The sequence below is a fragment of the Panicum virgatum genome, chromosome 4K, assembly GCF_016808335.1.
Source record: "Panicum virgatum strain AP13 chromosome 4K, P.virgatum_v5, whole genome shotgun sequence".
Classification (NCBI taxonomy): Eukaryota; Viridiplantae; Streptophyta; class Magnoliopsida; order Poales; family Poaceae; genus Panicum; species Panicum virgatum.
The window spans coordinates 8,573,425-8,593,290 of record NC_053139.1 but is presented as its reverse complement, the minus strand read 5'-3'; the positions used below and the strand labels follow the sequence as shown (position 1 = coordinate 8,593,290).

At 47.9% G+C, this 19,866-nt stretch overlaps 2 protein-coding genes across 2 annotated transcripts; one reads left to right on the top strand and one right to left on the bottom strand.

Moving 5' to 3' along the window:
* The first annotated feature begins 545 nt into the window (after window positions 1-545).
* LOC120704635 (UDP-glycosyltransferase 73E1-like) lies at window positions 546-2,973 on the top strand. Its single transcript, XM_039989099.1, has one exon. It carries the CDS (start codon window positions 737-739, stop codon window positions 2,516-2,518), a length of 1,782 nt encoding a protein of 593 aa, XP_039845033.1. The 5' UTR covers window positions 546-736; the 3' UTR covers window positions 2,519-2,973.
* Window positions 2,974-10,476: 7,503 nt separating this feature from the next.
* Window positions 10,477-11,937, bottom strand: LOC120701848 (UDP-glycosyltransferase 73C4-like). Its single transcript, XM_039985657.1, has one exon. The coding sequence runs from the start codon at window positions 11,935-11,937 to the stop codon at window positions 10,477-10,479; it is 1,461 nt and encodes a 486-aa protein (XP_039841591.1).
* Between the last annotated feature and the right edge of the window lie 7,929 nt (window positions 11,938-19,866).

Sequence of the window (19,866 nt, the reverse complement as noted above, 5' to 3'; positions counted from 1 at the left end):
GACCGGCGGGTGGTCCAAGGCGGACGAGCAGGGAGCAGAGGAGGAGACGAAGGGGCGGAGGGTGCTCCTGCCGCCGCGGGCAGCCGTGAGCGCGCCTCCCTCCGCACCGCTGCCCTCCGCGTGAGGGCCTCCGGCGTCGCGACGCGGCTGGGCGGAGCAGCTCGGTCGGGTGGAGCGGCGGCGGGCAGCACACGCGGTCTCCTCCTCCCCTGCTCCGCCGCCGGTCGTGCCCGCGTCCTGCGTCCGAGGTGAAGCAGGGGGCCGCCGGTCGTGCCCGCGACCCATGTCCGCCCCGTGCTCGCCCGCCGCCGCGGCCAGCGCTCGTCGGCGTCCGTAGCCGCGCCGTGGAGAAATGCATCGAAGGAGAGAGGCGATTCATTTTTAGCTCTCCTCTCTCCTCGCGAAGCAAAATCCCTCGCCGTTTGCCTGTGCTGTTGGAGCACCGCTCGTCGATGCACAATACCGCTCGCGAGGCATATATGCATTTGCACATCCTTGTTGAAGTCAGTCTTACGGTACGACCGCTGATGGACTTTACTCAAACCAAAAGGAACCCTCCTCGCCGGGGGAAACGCGACGAGGAAGACGTCGGTGGCACCAAGGCGGCCGCACTTCGTGTTTAGTATTAAAATACTGACATTGTGACAAAAATATTGTGGCTGCTATCCCGTAGAATACATGCTTCATTCGACATTGTGACTAGGAATACAAATAAAAAAAGGTCACATTGTCACTGATGCAGCATGAAAGCTCCCTGTCGACTTTTCCTTCAAAAAAGCTCCTTGTGGACTTTGTACCAGCGCATACCACTAGAAAGCTCCTTCAAAGCTGGCATGCGCTGCCACTAGAAAGAAGTCAACAGCACAACAGTTCAAGAAAACAGCAACTCATTGTGTCCTCAAGCTTGCCGCTTGGCGCCTCGGCCTCGATGACGACCGCCAGGATGACGACTAGCCAAGGGCAAGCAGCGCCCCTCGGCCGGGGAGACGCCGCCGAGGACGACGCCGGCGGCTCCACGGCGGCGCACTTCGTGTTCGTCCCGCTGAGGGAGCAGGGCCACCTGATCCCGGCCGTCGACACCGCGCTGCTGCTCGCCACCCACGGCGCGGTCTGCACCATCGTCGGCCCCCCGTCCACGGCCGCGCTGGTGCGCCCCGCCGTCGACTCCGCCCGCCGGTCCGGCCTGCATGTCCGCCTCGCCGAGTTCCCGCTCGACTACGCCGCCGCCGGCCTGCCGGAAGGCGCGGACGACGCTGCCGACAGCGTCCCGGCGATGCACATGTGGAGCTTCTTCCGCGCCATGGCGCTCCTCCGCGCACCGATCGAGAGCTACCTCCGCGCGCACGCGCCGTTCCCGACCTGCGTCGTGTCGGACTTCGTCAACCCGTGGACCACGGAGCTCGCGGCCAACCTCGGCGTCCCGCGGCTAAGCTTCTTCAGCATGTGCACCTTCGGCCTCCTCTGCCAGCACAACCTCGAGCGGTTCGGCGCGTGGGACGGCGTCGAGGACCCCAACCAGCCGGTCGTCGTGCCGGGGCTGGAGAGGAGGTTCGTGGTGACGAGGGCGCAGGCGCCCGGCTTCTTCCGGGGGATCCCGATCCCGTGCTGGGAGGAATTCGCCGACTACGTCGAGCGCGCGCGGGCCGAGGCTGACGGCGTCATCGTCAACACCTTCGAGGAGATGGAGCCGGAGTTCGTCGCCGGGTACGCGGCGGCGCGGAAGATGAAGGTCTGGACCGTCGGGCCGGTGTCGACCTACCACCAGAGCAGCCCGACGCCGGCGGCGTCGGCGCTGGCGTCGAGAGGGCTGCGGGCGCCCGCCATCGACCCCGACGAGTGCCTCCGGTGGCTCGACGGCAAGCCGGCGGGCTCCGTCGTGTACGTCAGCTTCGGGAGCATCTCGCAGGCGGGCGCGAAGCAGGTGGTGGAGCTCGGCCTCGGGCTGGAGGCGTCGGGGCACCCGTTCATCTGGGTGGTCCGGAACGCCGACGAGTACGACGCGGCGGCGCGCGGGTTCCTGGGCGAGCTCGAGGCGCGCGTGGCGGGGCGCGGCCTGCTAGTCCGCGGGTGGGCGCCGCAGCTGCTGATCCTGTCCCACGCCGCCGTGGGCGGGTTCGTGACGCACTGCGGGTGGAACTCGACGCTGGAGGCCGTCGCGGCGGGGCTGCCGGTGGTGACGTGGCCGCACTTCACGGACCAGTTCCTGAACGAGAAGATGGCCGTGGAGGTACTGGGCATCGGCGTCCGCGTCGGGGTCACCGAGCCGCTCACGTACCAGGCGGTGCCCAAGGAGATCGTCGTGGGGCGGGGCGTGGTGGAGGCGGCCGTGCGGAGCGTGATGGGCGGCGGGGAGGAGGCGGAGGAGAGGCGGCGCCGGGCGCGCGCGCTGGCGGCCAAGGCGCGGGCGGCCGCGCAGCCGGGCGGGTCGTCGCACGCCAACCTGCTGGACCTGGTCAAGCGCTTCCGGCCGGGCGCGGCGCCTGGCGCGGCGCCTGGCGCCGCCGTGTCAGGGGTGTAGCGGCAAGTCGTCTCGTCCGTTGAGATTCCGCATGCAAGTGGGGCGGCTTGCATCTTGAGTTGAGATGTCTGATTGGTCCAGGAAATAAATCCGAAGTGGTTGTGTGATTTTTGCGTTTGTTGTGGTGCTTCCAAGAATTGGACAATTGCCGAAGCATCTCGGCAAGGTCCATTTCCATGTGTGGGCATCCGAGTTCAGCCGGCGATGGTGGCTGCTTCTGCCTGCCCTCCTTCCGTCGTTTCTGCTCATCTGTCTCACTATCTGTCTGATACCTCAACTATGCTCAATTTGTCGGCCATCACATTCATCAAAGGGATGTTGTATATGGTGTTTTTCCAGGTTACTCCTGATGGAACAGAGCAATGAGCTAGCAGGAAGGCAGACCAGTGAGGAATAGTACAGTACAGTCCTTTTGTAATGTTGCGGATTGCCAGGTGCGTTTGGGTGCTTGTCAACAACTTCAAATTGGGTGTAGTTTGCCTTGGACAAGGGCCGAATCGAAACGATCTTCTTGGCCATTTTCTTATTTTTCTGCATCTTCTCACAAGAGAATTCACTATTCGTCATTTTTATTTTAATCGTTTTTTAAATCCACAGTTTGTCTCTCTTTGAAAGAGAGGTGCATAACAAAAGCCAAAATGAAAAATAATTTGGGATGAAAAATAATTTATTTATAATTTTTTTTAAAAAATAGTACTAAAAATATAATCTAACTATCGGTGCACTATTTAAAGTTATTGGACCTTATTTGTTTCTTTGCTAGATCGTACTTCATTGCTCGGGGGTCACGTCCTTTTATTTACTTGAATTGTCGTTTTTTACTATATGAGGCTAGGAGATCGACCAAAAGGATCTAAAGATTGAGTTAAGCACATAACCCACAACATATGCAATGGATATAGGCAATGGCTGCGATAAAAAAAATATACGAGATGGTTTAGATTGGGTTAGTGAACTCAATCAGCTTGATTAAAAGGCACTCCCTTTTGCCCTCCCATCCGCACTTCACGGGAAAAAGGAAATGCGGGTTGTTCAGCCAAGCTTTGGCTATTTTGCAATAAAATCCTCTAACTTTTTAAAAATCACAACTAAACATAGACGTTTTCCATGCACAACCTCAACCCAATGTTTATTTTGACACAAAGAAGAAAAAAATCAATAGTGCTATCGTTTTTTGACCCCAAGGTAATTTTCCATTTACCCCCTCTTGCCACCCCGAACCCTAACCTCCTCACACTCCTTCCCGGCACCTCTCTCTCTCTCCCTACACATCGCCACCTCCCCTGCCCTTCTCCTTCTCCACCTACCACTATGTAAAAATTGACCTATAGTGACGTGCACAAATGTGACATGTTGTTGTTGTACGTCACCTTTATTATCTGGGTGACGCGCTAAGATGATGCATGTCACCTTTTACCTCATGGTAGCCTCTCTAAAACGTTGCTCGTCACCTTTGTTATGATATAGGTGACGTGCAACATGAAAGCACGTCACCTTTATTATAGGTGACGGACCATAAATGTGGTCCATCACCTATAAGTTTGATATAGGTGACGAGCAACATTAAAGCACGTTACCTATAAGGTTAGTATAGGTGACGGACTTTAATAAGTAAAAGGTGACGGGCTTTGATGTTGCGTTTGTGATGACATAGGTGACGTGTAACATCAAGGCGCGTCACCTTTGTGAGTTTTATTAATATTTGAACATGCGATTTTTGAAAAATTCAAATTGTCTCAAATCATAAATTGGTCTATACAAAAGTTGTAGGCCTCAACCAGATCTACAACTTTGTAGTTCAAAATTTTTTCAGTTGAGGTTGTTTTGGCACCCAAATATATGGTTTAAATTTTAAATTTTCAAAATTTTCAAATGACCTCAGATGGAAAAAAAAGTGTTTACGAAAGTTGTAGCTTACCACCAGATCTGCAACTTTGTAGTTAAATTTTTTTCATTTGAGATCGTTACAGCTGTGAAACAGGTTATATAAGACATTAGAAAGTGATGGTAAAAGAAAACTATCTCATTGTTGATCACATGTGATGGTGTAGACTAGTGGTAGGGAAGGGTACGCGCGAGGCTGATGTTGTGGGTTCGAATCCTAGTAACGTTGGAAAAAATCGCGCGACTTGCGACTTGCAAATATTTTTTTGATTTTTATTCACGCTGCAAATATTTATTTTAGCGCATAAAAGAATGATGCCCGTCATCTATGTCAACACATAGGTGACGGGCTAAAAATATCATAGGTGACGGCTCATACTGATGCCCGTCACCTTTTAGGTACATAGGTGACGGGCAAAGCCCGTCACTTTTCTGTTCTAATCAGTGACGATGTACAAGTGACGGGCGTGATGCCCGTGACCTCAGGGAGATGAGGTCCGTCACTATATGTCTTTTCTTACATAGTGTACTTCCGTCGCCCACCCCGACGCTCCTCTTGCTCTCCGCCGCCCGCTCCCACGGGATCCCAGATCCGGCATGGGGCACGGCTGGGGGAGGGGGTCGCGAGCCGACCTGGGCACATGATAGCCTCTTCCTTCGTCTCTTGCTCCCAACCACCTCTCTCTCTCTCTCTCTCTCTCTCTCTCTCTCTCTCTCTCTCTCCTTATTCCTCTCCTCCTGCCTCTGTTGCCCCTCCCCGCCACCCTGCGCGGGGCACAGCTTGGAGCTGCGGGCCTCAAGTAGCTCAAGTTGTGGGGGCAAACGAGCGTGCATGTTCAAGTCCAGGGCGGGGGTTGAGCTCGCCGAGGAAGGGCGCTGCCTTTGTAACTTCTTTGGCTTTGTTTGTTGTTCTCGTAGGTGAGGCCAAGCTCATCCGTATCCTCTCTCCTTTTTTTTCGAATCGAGGGGAGCTCCCATTTCCATTACAAAACGGAAATACCAAACATTCATATAGTTGAGAGGGAAACAGGGGGAGGTATCGAAATAGATTCGAGGATAATCCAACAAGCCGACATTCAGCCTGCTGAGATATCACAAGTCGATACCCCAATAGCCTAGGATTCCTAGGACAAAACCTCGCATGAAAAGGATTAAGAAGTCTAGAACAAAAATGGAAGACAGTAGCACGGATTCTTCCAGTAGGCACGCCAAGTTCAGCAGTCACTATCGCTGGGCAGATCATCCTCCGACTCCACTTGTGTTGATCCGAGTAGCAGGCGAGAAGGGGGGGGGGGGGGGGGCTGGCGCCTCTGCTTGGTTGTCACCCACTGAACACATGACAACAAAGTCCTCACTCCTTCCAAGATCTTGCCATGCATCTCTGCGCCGTAGAGACCTGTCCAAAAAGACGAGAGCACAAGCATAAATCATGATTTCAGTAGGATTGTGAAGCATTTTGTTGTCGAAGCAGGCTTCATTTCTCCGTTTCCAAGTTGCCCAGCAAACAACTACAAGGCCGAGCATGTAAATCGAGTCTCCACCTGGGAGCCAATGGCGAACCCAGCTATCATATTGTGACAGATTGCTCGGGGTGTTGTGAGCACCAAAGCTGGTTCCAACTATTCCCCAGATTACTTTGGCAACCGGGCATGTAAAGAATAAATGTTCATTGGTTTTATTGTTGGAACAGAAGTAACAGGAGGGATTGCCAGTCCATTTTCTCTTGATCATATTGTCTTTAGTTAGGACAGCATCATTTTCCATGAGCCACATAAATACCTTGACTCGTGGAGGGATTTTGGCTTTCCAGATATGGGGGAAGGATTGACCAGTATCATTTTTGGTAAGGAGATCGTATACATATCTCGTAGAGAAAATACTCGTTTGGGTTTTCTTCCAAGTGATCACATCAGGAGAATTGTCAAAAGGGTAATCAAAGACTGCATCAATTATCGATAACCAATAATCGAAGAGAGGTGAGGGGAGCCATCTAGAGAAGCTCAGTTGAGCCCTTTTGGTTAACACATTGTAGACAGTTATCTTTTTGTCTAGACAGAGATCATAGATAACAGGGTGAAGGACACACAAAGGTTGGTCAGTGACCCAAGGTTCTTCCCAGAACATGACTGATTTGTCTAGACAGAGATCATAGATAACATGGTGAAGGACACACAAAGGTTGGTCAGTGACCCAAGGTTCTTCCCAGAACATGGCTGATTTTATCTCCTCTTCAGAAAAAGGCCTAGTTAGCACATTGTTCTCATCATCTCCCACTTTTTCTTCTGCATGCCATAGAGAAGGATCCAGAGGAAACGAGCTACAGATATCCTGACCAAAGAGAGACTTGTAGTAGTTGGTAGCATGAGCCAAAAGCTCAGCATCCCCCTCAATTGTTTTATCCCCATCCTCCATAGAGACAATGATATTCCTCCTCGTTCTACCATTTGCCATTCTATGGAAATATTCTGTATTGTTGTCTCCCTCTTTTAATTGTTTGTCATGAGATCTTTGTTGCCAGTAGATTTCATCTTTCTCATTGATTTTGAGGAGCTCAGTGATTAGGTTAGTTTTTCTAATTATTTGAACATCTGAGAGAAGACCAGCCTCCTCAAGTTGTTCCAGGTCAGCCAATTCATCATGCATCAGCCTTTTTTTTTTGCTTTCTGCTCCCCTTGTCTATTAAAGCTCCATCCTTTAAAGAATTGTTTAACTTTTTTCAGCTTATTTTGGATCCTATCTAGAGCTGTATGTGCAAAGCAGGGTCTATCCTAGATTGCTTGCACCAAGGGGATGAACTCTTGCTCTTTGAGCCAGGACAGTTCAAATCTAAAAGAGAGTTTTTTTGGGTAGAGTGGAATTCTGGGTGGATAAAATTAAGGGATTGTGGTTAGAGATCTCCCTGGGCAGTTTGTGGAGAGAAACAGTGGGGAAAAGGTTTTCCCACTCTTTGTTTACCAAGACTCTATCCAACCTTTCCAGAGTAGGGTTCTCCTAATTGTTGGACCAAGTATACTTGCCTCCCACCATATGAATGTCAAGGAGTTCTTGGGATGATATGATGCTATTGAAAATGTCGGAGTGTTTGTGAATTGCAGTAGCTTTATTTTTTTCAGATGTAAATCTGATAATGTTAAAATCCCCACCAATTAGGTAAGGGGCAGAGTTTCCATTGCAGAATCTGGCCAGTTCTGCAAGGAATTCAGTTTTGTTTTCATCCTGAGCTGCACCATAGACATTCAAGAAGTTCCATTTTTGTTTCAACTGCTTGTCTCAAAGATCCAGTTGAAGAATGTATTTCCTTTCTTGGAAACTTCCAACATCCATCAAAACCAGATTAACTCCACTAAAGATTCCACCAGATTTACCTTTAGATGGGATCCATTTCCATAAATAGATTCCATTTGGATCAAATTTCTTTAGAGTTCTGTCATTTAAGTGTTCCGCCATAGTTTTCTGGAGGCCAATAAAATGGAAATTGTGTTCCAGAATAAGATTTTTTAAGAAGCAGGAGACACCCTTTTTTTTATGCCCCTGCAGTTCCAGATTAGTCCCTTCATTTTTTGGATTTTTTTTCTATTTCAAAGGTTTTGGACAAGGATTTTCCTTGTTTTTTTTATCATAGGAGGTTTCCTCCCAGATAGGCTAAAACACTGAACAAGTTTCCTGTTGCGTTTGGGGGTGACTAGGGTGAAGTCATCAATTTCAGATTCTCCTTCTTCATCTATCTCCTCAAACTCAACCTCCTGATGTTCTTTTATAATGTCCCCTGAATGACAGGATTTCTGTTTTTGCTGGTTGTTATTCAAAGCAATTCTAGCAATTTCTAAATTCTTAAAAAGATTAATAGAAGCAAAATCATTATCAGCCAGATTAACACCCATAGATTTGGACCTTGCAAGTAGTTCTTCATTATCAAGAACATAGAAGGAATTGTAGGAAGGGAGGGGGGCAAGGATTACCTTCCAGAGTTCTTTTGCTGGGGGAGATATTTTGGGGTAGAGTGGTTCCCATCATCATGGTCTTTTGGATCCTGTCCGAAGCTCTCCTTTCTTGTCTTTGGGCTTTAATTTCCTCACGAGGATTGGTGAGGTTCTTCAAGTCCAACTCTGTTTCTGTCTCAATGGAGTCAATGTTGATTACATCTGACCCATCATACTTCCCTTGAGATGAGATGGACCAATCAGTGGGTGAGAATCTTGTGCCAGATTTGTCAGTAAAGCAGCTTGGTCTCATATCATAAGATTCAATCTGAATGCATCTGGATAGGAAGACATTTTCCCTCCTTTTTGAGAATTCTGCCTCAGAGCCCATGACCTTCAGTATTTTAGATTCATAATCATCACTGGACTCACTAGCAGCATCAGATTCTTCAGCAATAATCTCTCCACTAGGGTCATAAGTAGCAGCTGGAATAGCTTCCTTTTGAGATAGGTGTTCATCTAACACGGAGTTCTTTTGAGCTTCTCCAATTTTACTTTTCTTGTCAATCTTCAGCTGGGAATTAACCTTGTGTAGTGCACTGTTAAATTTCCCAGGAGCAGAGCTTGATAACCTGATTGGTGAGCCTTTTCCTTGATCAGCCTTTCTCACATGTTTTTCTTGATCTGCTGCAATATTCCCTCCTTGAGAAATTGTATTACTACGCTTCTCATCTTTTTTGCTGCCAAAGCCTTGCTCCGTCCTTTGTTTTTTAGGACTAGGTTGTCCATCAAAAGAATCCACACCAACATTGGCTGTTAGTTTCTCCTGGGTGTCTTCTGTGGGATCTTCTCTTTCAAAGAGGAAGTCATACAGGAATAAGCCCAAAGTGCTCTCAGCAGAGGGTGGGACCAGGTCAATGTTTCTGCAGGCAATCTTCACCCAAACAAAATCCTTGTTGAATCTAGTGTTCTCATCCATGATCATTGTCTTCCCAACAAGACCTCCAATTTTAGCAATTGTTCTCAACCCTCTCTGATCTATAGGAATCCCCTTAATTCTGAACCAAGCTTGCTGAAGCTGTCCTTTTGCCCCCAGGGTAGAGGACCAAGGTTCAACAGTGAATTGCACATCAAGCCCTTTTATACCCAGGTTGAAGTTGCTATAATCAAGCAGCATTTTGGCTGTGGGGAATCTCATGGTGTACTTGTTGTTAGCAATTTTCCTTGCAGACCACTTCCACCGTATCCTCTCTCCTGATCTTCCCCTTTTGTGGCCTCCTCTAATCTCTACTATCTTCCGTGTAGCTTTATGCCTCTCCCCACCACCGTCTTGTTCTCCGCCGCTGCAGGACGCTCGAAGGACGCCAAATGTTCTAGTATATTTGAATACTAGCTGCATATGAAAATATGTGCTGATGAATCGTGAAATAAAAGAAAAACAGAAGTTGAGGGATGAGTTCAACGTAAAAACAAAACTAGAGTGACTAAATTTGTCTATTAGAAAGTTGAGGGACAAGTTTAGTGTAGAAATAGAACTTTAGATTAGCAGATTTGAAAGTTGAACTAACCCCTTCCTGCAAACCGTGCAAACTTCAATCTAAGTCATCGGATCAACATCCAAGGGAGTGCGTAGGAGGAGTGGGAGGGGGATTTTGCAGAAGTGTGATTAGAAGTGGGCGGTTAATTGTAAAATTGTCCAACCCCCATGTCCTTTGGATGTTGATCCGATGGTACAGATTGAAGTTTGCACGGTTTGTACGAAGGGATTAGTTTGCATCTAATATGTTCCCCTATATAATAGCTAGAAGATGACATCAGTCTCGCATGTTTTGTTCCACCGCATATATAGATTATGTTTTAGCATTGCACGCTAGCATATTACTTTATTTTGATCGCCCGACTAGGTAATAGGTTTCAAACAAGGCAGTGGATCAAACATCATGCGATTGATATAAAGTAGCTAAACATAATGTTGGACCTTGAGTAGAAGTAGTAAAAGTTGACAATAAAGTTGCAGGCTGCAGTTGACTCAGTAGCTAGTAGATTGAGGTCGAAGCACAGTAGCAGATTAAAAATTGGGCACAAGGAAAACACGAGTACAGGATCATGCTCGTGCCTCGTGCTCTCAAAAACATTGCTTCTGTTGTGCGATGCTCATGCGATCGCGCCGATCTTGAACTCGAAATTCTTGACCAAATCCACCAGGTTCCCGTGCGACGACCCGCCTTCCTCCACGGCGGCCCTCGCCTTCGCCGCGAGCGCCCGCGCCCTCCTCCGCCGCTCCTCCCCCTCGTCCCCTCCGTCCATGATGCTCCTCACCGCCCCCTCGACCACCTCCCTCCCCACCACGATCTCCTTCCGGTCCAGCCGGTACATCACCGGCTCCTTCACCCCGACGTCCACGCCGACCCCCAGCACCTCCACGGCGAACTTGGCGTTCAGGAACTGGTCCGCGAAGTGCGGCCACACCACCACCGGCAGCCCGGCCGCGATCGCCTCCACCGTCGAGTTCCACCCGCAGTGCGTCACGAAGCCGCCGACGGCCGCGTGCGACAGGATCAGCACCTGCGGCGCCCAGCCCCGGATGAGCAGGCCGCGCCCGGCGACGCGCGCCTCGAGCTCGCGCAGGAACCCCGCCACGTCGTCCTCGCCGGCGTTCTTCACCGCCCAGATGAACGGGTGGCCGGACGCCTCCAACGCGAGCCCGAGCTCGACGACCTGCTTCGCTTCCGCATGCGCGATGCTCCCGAAGCTGACGTACACCACGGAGCCGGGCTCCTGGCCGTCGAGCCACCGGAGGCACTCGTCGGCGTCGATGGCGGCAGTGTTCCCCCTCGACGCCAGCGTCGCGGTGCGCTGGTGGAACAGGGACACCGGCCCGACGGTCCACACCTTCATCCTCCTGGCCTCCGCGTAGCCGGCGACGAACTCCGGCTCCATCTCCAGGAAGCTGTTGGTGACGATGCCGTCGGCCTCGGTCAACACCTGCTCGACCTCGTCGGCGAACTTCTCGAACCCGGGTATCCCCCGGAAGAACCCGGGGGCTTGAGCCCTCGACACCTCGACCTTCCTCTCCAAGCCGGGGACGACGACGAGCTCGTGGTCGTCGGCGACGCCGCCGTACGAGCCGAACCTCTCGACGTTGTGCTGGCAGAGGAGGCAGAAGGCGCACATGCTGAAGAAGCAGAGCCAGGGGACGCCGAGGCTCGCCGCGAGCTCCCTGGCCCACGGGTGGCAGAAGTCCGCCACGACGCAGGTCGGGAACGGCGCGTGCTCGCGGAGGTGGCGCTCGAGCGGCTCCCGGAGGCGCGCCATGACGCGGAAGTCGCCGGCGCCGTCGGGGAGCCCCTCCGCGGCGAGCTCCACGAGGCGGGCGGGGAGCCCGGACTTGCGGGCGAAGTCGACGGCCGGGCGGACGCGCCCGGTGTCGGACGGCGTGACGACGATGCTGGCGAGCGCGCCGTGGGTGGCCAGCAGCAGCGCCGTGTCCAACGCCGGGATCAGGTGGCCCTGCGCCATCAGCGGGATGAACACGAAGTGCGCCTTGACGTCGCCGGCGGCGGCGGCGGCGTCGCTCGCCGTCCCTCGGCCGTTCGCGTGGTCTTTGATCGCCATCTGCTGCTGATGCTGTGTGTCTTGGATCTTCGATGATCTGTTGCGTGTCAGTCCTCCGAGGTCTTCTTATAAGGGGACAGGGTTTTGCCCGCGACGAAAACAAGGTGGGCGAGGCTTGGACGGGAACGACGGTTCCAAAGGCCTGGCGCACATCACCAACAAGGATATCGAACCTGAGAGATACTGGAACTTGGTTGCCACTCCATTTGGGCTGATCCGATTGACTGTTAGCAAAAGGACGTCGCTCCCAGGTGACGCAAAGGATGAGCTTACAACTCATTCTTGAATACGAGGAACTGAGGCAGTGAAGGTTCAGAAGTAAAAGGCATTTTTCAACACAGTACAGACGGCGACTTGTATATACACATATGTTATGTGTACTCACCCCTATTCCTATAAAATAAGCAAGCAATCCAATCTCTATGAGCATTTTCGAGAGACTAAAATCTCTTTTGGTTTTTTAAGTAGCCATCAGATGCCAAATTCATATAAAACTAATTGTATAAGTTGCAATTAGGACTCTGGACAAATCTATTAAGTATAATTAATGCACGATTAGTAGATGGTTACTGTAGCAATTAGTGGCAAAATTATGAACTTAGATTCGTCTCATGATTAAGTCACGACTTATGAAATTAGTTTTGTAATAAATCTATATTTAGTACTCATAATTTGTGCTTAAACATTGATGTGACGGGACTTATGACAAACTGAAAAAAGCAAATGAGGCCTGAGCCAGATAATTTAGAAAAAATCGAGCACCATATTGAGTTGACGATTTGAATCTCGATAGGTGGGTTCCACCACAAACAATATTATGAGCTAAGCTACGCTTAATTCGCAGTAAAAGATATCGTTAACTTGGTCCCTTCATCAAGTGAAATTTACAGTGTATGTTTGTGTGACTTAGAGTATGTTAATAAAAAAAGCTAGCATTTTTTAATATTTAGAGGGCTCCAACTTAGATTTGTGTCAAATTTAAAGCGCCAAAATTGGGTGTTGTCAATTTCATTTCTTAGCTTTTTTTTAGAGGGATTTCATTTATCAGCTGATGGTATGCATCCCGGCCAAATTTTGCCGCGAGGGCTATACGTCGCCTGAGCTACAAACGATTAATCCATCGCCTGAAGAGTTCCAGCATGGGCTTGTCATGTAAATTCTGCCCATTATCGTTTTCCCATCTGTTGCTGCGTGTTTTCTCGATGGGCTGCTGCCTGCAGCTGGCCCACCATATGAGAGGCAACTTGCATGTTCTAGCTACGCCTAGTCTCATCATTTCCTGGCGTGTCGTGTGTTCGCGTTGCATTGATGTGTCATTTTTTTTCTACACCTTGCTCTTACTCTTTTTTTCTTTCCAACTTGCTCTTACTCTATATTCACATAAATTCATATTTAATTCTTTAGAAAAGGAGTGTATCTCACATGTTTCTTTTTTCTCTTTTATTTTTTTATTTTTCATTCTTTTTCCTTCCACTTTTCTCTTGCATTCTTTCATTTTTTTCCTTATGTTATTTGTTTTCTCTCTTTTAATATGTTTTTATTCTATTTTTTCCTTTTTATTTCAATTTTTTACTTATATTTTACATTGAACTTTTTGTTAGTATATATATATTTGGCTGCATTGTAGATGTATTTATCTTTATTTTATCTGCATGTAACTAATTGTTTGCACTGCCAAATTATTTGTTCGCTTTGCAGATTAAATTGTTCCGTAATGTTGGCCCGTTTGTTCGCGACATTCAATTTTTATTATTTACCCTGTACAATTCAATGTTCGCGATGTGTAACATTTTGTTCGTTGTATATTATTATTTGTTTGTTATAATTAATTTTTTGTTCGCAGAAAACAAAATTGGTTTTTGTTCTTAAAATATTTGTTCTCAGTTTTCAGAACTTAAGTATTTATTATTTAAAAAATGTTTTTAAAAAAATATCGTGAAAACATATGCAAGTGTGATCTTGTTTTGAAGATCTTGTCATAAGAAAGATAATGATAGTATTCAAATTTAATTTGGATGCTCGGTTTAATGGTTATAGCTTTTTTAGTTTAGGTTTTGCATGCATTTGAGTGATGTCAGCACTTTTGTTTACTTTTGCATGCATGCACAGATTCCCTACTATTAGCACATATTCCTTTCTATTTAGTAAGCGATATACGTAGTCAAACGTAAATGGGCCGGCCTAAAATTACTTAGACTACCGCTCAAATCCATGTACTTTCGGCGATGGTTTGCGGATTTATCACCTGAAGTGATGGATAACTGCACTTTGTAAGATTAAATCAGATCGATTCACCGTTAGTCGCTCTCGGATATGAGCACCTTGATCACAGTACCGCATCGTAGTAATGTCTTATGGAACTTATGTGATGATTGGAAATGACTACCATGAATTACTACTCCATGCCTGTTATGTTTTCTTAGCAGGTGCAAATACTAGTTGAGAATGATAGTATATATAATTGGGAGCTAAAAGTGAAAAAATAAAGACTCATTTTAGAAGCTTTTTATGCAAAATAACCACCAGCCAGAAAGCCTTGTATGTCTAGATATGTGGGCTAAGTTATACCCACTGATCGGGTAAGCTTTGCTAAGTATTAGAATACTCAGGGTTTGTTACCACATTTATTATTGCAGGACACCCGGACGTGGATTTCTGCCCCTGCTGTATCAAGTTCATCCGCCGGGATACAGAGGGGTGGGAGGTCGTGGAGAGAGACCCTTAGGTTAGGGACCTCTCGAGTCGTACACTTGAGGGCTAAGTGTGTGACCTGTCTGTTTTGTGCAAACCGGTCCCGGTGGAGTCCGCAGCATGGAGCCGACCGGTCCGACCGGTTGGGTGAACCGGTCCGACCGGTCGAGAAGGATCAGAACTGGTGATAGTTAGAATAGATGTAGGATCTTTTGATTTCGAACTTCAGACCATCTGTTGTAAAGTTTAGTAAATTAATTGCATATATTTGAACTCGGTTTGTAAAACTTATTGTTTCGTTTTCATTGAGTTTATATTTTCAAGTATTATGCCGTGTTTGTACCATCTGCGCCCACCTTCGCGTGGGACTACCGGTGATGTTTCGATCGGGCCGTGGGTTGAGAAAGGATCGCCAAATTAAGCCATTAAGCTAATGCGCCCGATGTGTTCAAATGACGGCCATTACGCTTAATTAGAGTTTTAATTTGACGGTTCCGTCACAGCTGGTATCAGAGCCGAAACGCACTGGGGATGGTACGAGCATGATTAATTTTTGAATATTACAAACTAAAAATGAAATTCTGACTTAGGGTGAGAAGTAGTTAAGTAGTATGGGTGGAAATTATGCGAAATAAGCCCCAGATATATATTAAGTGCTGGAGTCGTAAGTAGGATTTCAGTTTTTGGTCGAGAGGTTAACGTAGGACACTCATTGCATCATGCATCATGGCATTTAAATTTTTGGTTGCATGTGAAGGTTTGGCACGGAAGTTCATGTATTATATCATGCATCATGGCATCGTAATTTCCAAATTGCAGTAAATGTTTTGAATTAGGGGGGGTTGGTGCACAGTTAGGACTTAGAAGTTTATTTCTGCTAGGGACCGGTTTGACCGGTCTTGACCACCGGTCTGACCGGTTGATCTACGTCAAGCCCATGCAGACCGGTCTGACCGGTCGGTTGCACCGGTCTGACCGGTTGAGCGCAGACAGAGGCCCCTAAGTCATGTTCAAATAATTGATTTTCGGCGATTTCTTCCATGATTCGGATGTTAGTTGCAGTCAAGATTTTTCTTAAGAAATAAGAAAAATGTAACTAACCCAATCATGATTGAATGCAGAATGGGAGAACCACCGAACCCTCCTGAGTTGGCCCAGGCCATCGCGGCCATGCTTACTGGGCGCGATGAGCAGACGACACTCCTCCGCGAGCTTGTGGCGCAGGGCAGAGAGTCGCATCCTGAGCATCACCACCAGCCACCTATCCCTGGATATGAGCAATTTCTGAGTACTCAACCACCGCTTTTTCATAAAGCGGATGAGCCATTGGAGGCGGATAGTTGGCTCCGGACCATAGGGTCCAAGTTCACCCTGCACCCATACCAGGATGGGGACAAGGTGGGATTTGCAGCCCAGCAGCTCAGGGGTCCTGCACGCACATGGTGGGACAATCACGTAGCCATGTTCCCTGCGGGCACTCGGTTCACCTGGGCGGAGTTCAAGAACGCCTTCAGAGCGCATCATATTCCTGCAGGGGTCATTCGCAGGAAGCTCACCGAGTTCTTGGCCCTGAAATAGGGTAACAACAGTGTTCTACAGTACTCTCAGGCCTTCAATAATTTATCGCAGTACACGGGATATCACGTAGACACTGATGAGAAGAAACAGGCGTGCTTCAGGCAGGGGCTTAGTAGTAAGCTCCAGGATCGCTTGGCAATGGTCAAGTTTGACAGTTTCAGTGAGCTAGTCAATGGGGCTATCATACAGGAGGACGCCCATCTAGCTCACAAGGTGGAGAAAAAGAGAAAGGCACCGGCAGCGGGATCTTCTTGCAGTGCCCCTCAGAGATTTCGCTTGGTGCAGTCGGGCCCACAGCGAGCCCCCTTTCAGCACCAGCCACAGCAGCAGTGGGGATACAGGCCCCCTCAGTACACTCAGCCACAGGGGACAGTCAGGCCTCCTGCTCCTCAGCAGAATGAGCAGAAGGTTTGGGTGCAGCAGCCGGGGGTGCGCCCCAATCTGTTTCCGTGTTACAACTGCGGGCAGCCGGGTCATTTTGCACGGAACTGTCCAATGCCACCCAAGCAAGGCCAGCAATCGAGTCAGCAGGGTCAGAAGCAGAGTGTGGCCCACTTTAAGCCGGGACAGGTGCATTACACCACCTTCGAGGGTATTCCTGATGGAGCTCCAGTGATGGCGGGTACGTTCTCAGTAAATGAACAACCCGTTACAGTGTTATTTGATTCAGGAGCGTCTCATACCTTTATTAGCGAAGGGTGTGTTGTTAGACTGGGGTTAAAAATTGAAAGCATGCCCAAGCCATACCATATTCATTCGCCTGGGGGAAAGTTAATCACCAATCAGTTCGTTAAGCAAGTACCCCTATAGTTGTAAGGAAAAAATTTTCCTACGGCCCTGATAATGTTACCAACCCAAAGGATATATATTATATTGGGTATAAACTGGATGGAGGGTCAGGGAGTTAGTTTGGACACGACCTCACATTCTGTGCACATCAAATCTTCCATTCATGGGTGTATGACTTTACATTTGAAAGATCATATGTCTTTGACACCTACGGTGAATCAGGTTGAGGGTAAGAAGCTATCAGATATACCAGTGGTGTGTGAATATCCGGACGTCTTTCCGGATGATTTGCCTGGAATGCCGCCTGATCGTGACGTGGAGTTTACCATTGAATTGCAACCGGGTATGGCACCGATTTCTAGGAGGCCTTACCGGATGCCACCCAATGAGCTGGCAGAATTAAAGAAACAATTGTAGGAATTGCTTTATAAGGGCTATATTCGTCCTAGCACGTCACCTTGGGGCTGTCTTGCACTCTTTGTGAAAAAGAAAGATGAAAGCCTCAGGTTGTGTGTGGATTATAGACTTCTATATGCCGTCACAATCAAAAATAAATATCCCCTTCCACGGATTGATATTCTGTTTGATCAGCTATTCGGGGCCAAAGTATTTTCCAAATTGATCTAAGCTCTGGCTATTATCAGATAAAGATTAGAGCTGAGGATATTCCCAAGACGGCTTTTTTCACCAGATACGGACTTTTCGAATATCTGGTCATGTCTTTCGGGCTAACGAATGCCCCTGCTCATTTCATGTATCTCATGAATTCGGTGTTCATGCCCGACCTAGATAAGTTTGTTGTGATTTTCATTGACGACATCCTGATATTTTCCAAGAATGAGGAAGAGCATGCAGAGCATCTCCGCATTATGCTTCAGCGCCTGCGGGAGCACAAGCTGTATGCCAAATTTAGCAAGTGTGATTTCTGGCTCAAGGAAGTCCAGTTCTTGGGCCACATCATCTCAGACAAGGGTATTTCTATTGATCCTAGCAAGATTCAGGATGTCCTGAATTGGAAGACTCCAGAGTCTGTTTCAGAGATCCGGAGTTTCCTTGGGCTAGCAGGTTATTATCGCCAGTTTGTACCGGAGTTCTCAAAAATTGCTAGACCCATGACTGAACTACTCAAGAGAGGGGTGAGATTTAATTGGGATGACAAGTGTGAGCAGGCTTTTCAGACTCTGAGAAGACTTCTGACGTCTTCCCCTGTCCTCGCTCAACCAGATATTACCCGGCCTTTTGATGTGTACTGTGATGCATCAGGTACGGGTCTTGGCTCCGTATTCATCCCTGTTTGTCTCCGCCGAATATTATTCGGCCATTAATACTTGTTGTAATGCATCAGGTACGGGCCTAGGCTGCGTCCTTATGCAGGATCAGCGGGTGATTACTTATGCCTCCCGAGCCCTCAGACGACACGAAGAAAATTATGCTACTCATGATCTGGAGCTGGCAGCAGTCGTACATGCATTAAAGATCTGGCGCCATTATCTTCTGGGCAATCCTGTTCACATATACTCGGACCACAAGAGTCTTAAGTATATCTTTACCCAGAGTGAGCTCAATTCGCGCCAGAGGCGGTGGTTAGAGTTGATAAAGGATTATGATTTGGAGATTCATTATCACCCGGGTAAGGCGAATGTCGTTGCGGATGCACTGAGTCGCAAGGCAAGTTGCAGTTGCACCTCAGCCTCAGTGGTGCATGAGACCATGTACCAAGAAATGGAAAAATTAAATCTGGCTATTGTATCTGAAAGCACACTTACTAACCTTACCCTCACACCTACACTCAGAGATCAAATTGTGGAGGCTCAGAGAAATGATGCGGGCATGGATAAGATCAGGCAACGGCTTAGTGAGAATGATCCTCGGGTGCAGTGCTTCCATCGAGATAGTGAGGGGGTTCTTTGGTTTCAAGATCAGTTAGTAGTGCCTAAAAATTTTGAGTTTCGGAAACAAATCCTTGATGAGGCTCATCTTTCCCGATATTCTATTCACCCGGGCACCATATTGAGTTACGATTTGAATCTCGATAGGTGGGTTCCACCACAAACAATATTATGAGCTAAGCTACGCTTAATTCGCAGTAAAAGATATCGTTAACCTGGTCCCTTCATCAAGTGAAATTTACAGTGTATGTTTGTGTGACTTAGAGTATGTTAATAAAAAAAAGCTAGCATTTTTTAATATTTAGAGGGCTCCAACTTAGATTTGTGTCAAATTTAAAGCGCCAAAATTGGGTGTTGTCAATTTCATTTCTTAGCTTTTTTTAGAGGGATTTCATTTCTCAGCTGATGGTATGCATCCCGGCCAAATTTTGCCGCGAGGCTATACGTCGCTTGAGCTACAAACGATTAATCCATCGCCTGAAGAGTTCCAGCATGGGCTCGTGATGTAAATTCTGCCCATTATCGTTTTCCCATCTGTTGCTGCGTGTTTTCTCGATGGGCTGCTGCCTGCAGCTGGCCCCCCATATGAGAGGCAACTTGCATGTTCTAGCTACGCCTAGTCTCATCATTTCCTGGCGTGTCGTGTGTTTGCGTTGCATTGATGTGTCATTTTTTTTCCTACACCTTGCTCTTACTCTTTTTTTTTCTTTCCAACTTTTTTTCTTCAGTTACTAGTTTCCTTTTCTCCCATCCTTACTAGTTTTTTTCCTCTTATTTATTTAATTATTTTTCCTTCTATTCCTAAGTAGATGATTCCTTTTATTTTTCTAACCTGTATCATTCTTCTTTGTTTTCTATATTCACATAAATTCATATTTAATTCTTTAGAAAAGGAGTGTATCTCACATGTTTCTTTTTTCTCTTTTATTTTTTTATTTTTCATTCTTTTTCCTTCCACTTTTCCCTTGCATTCTTTCATATT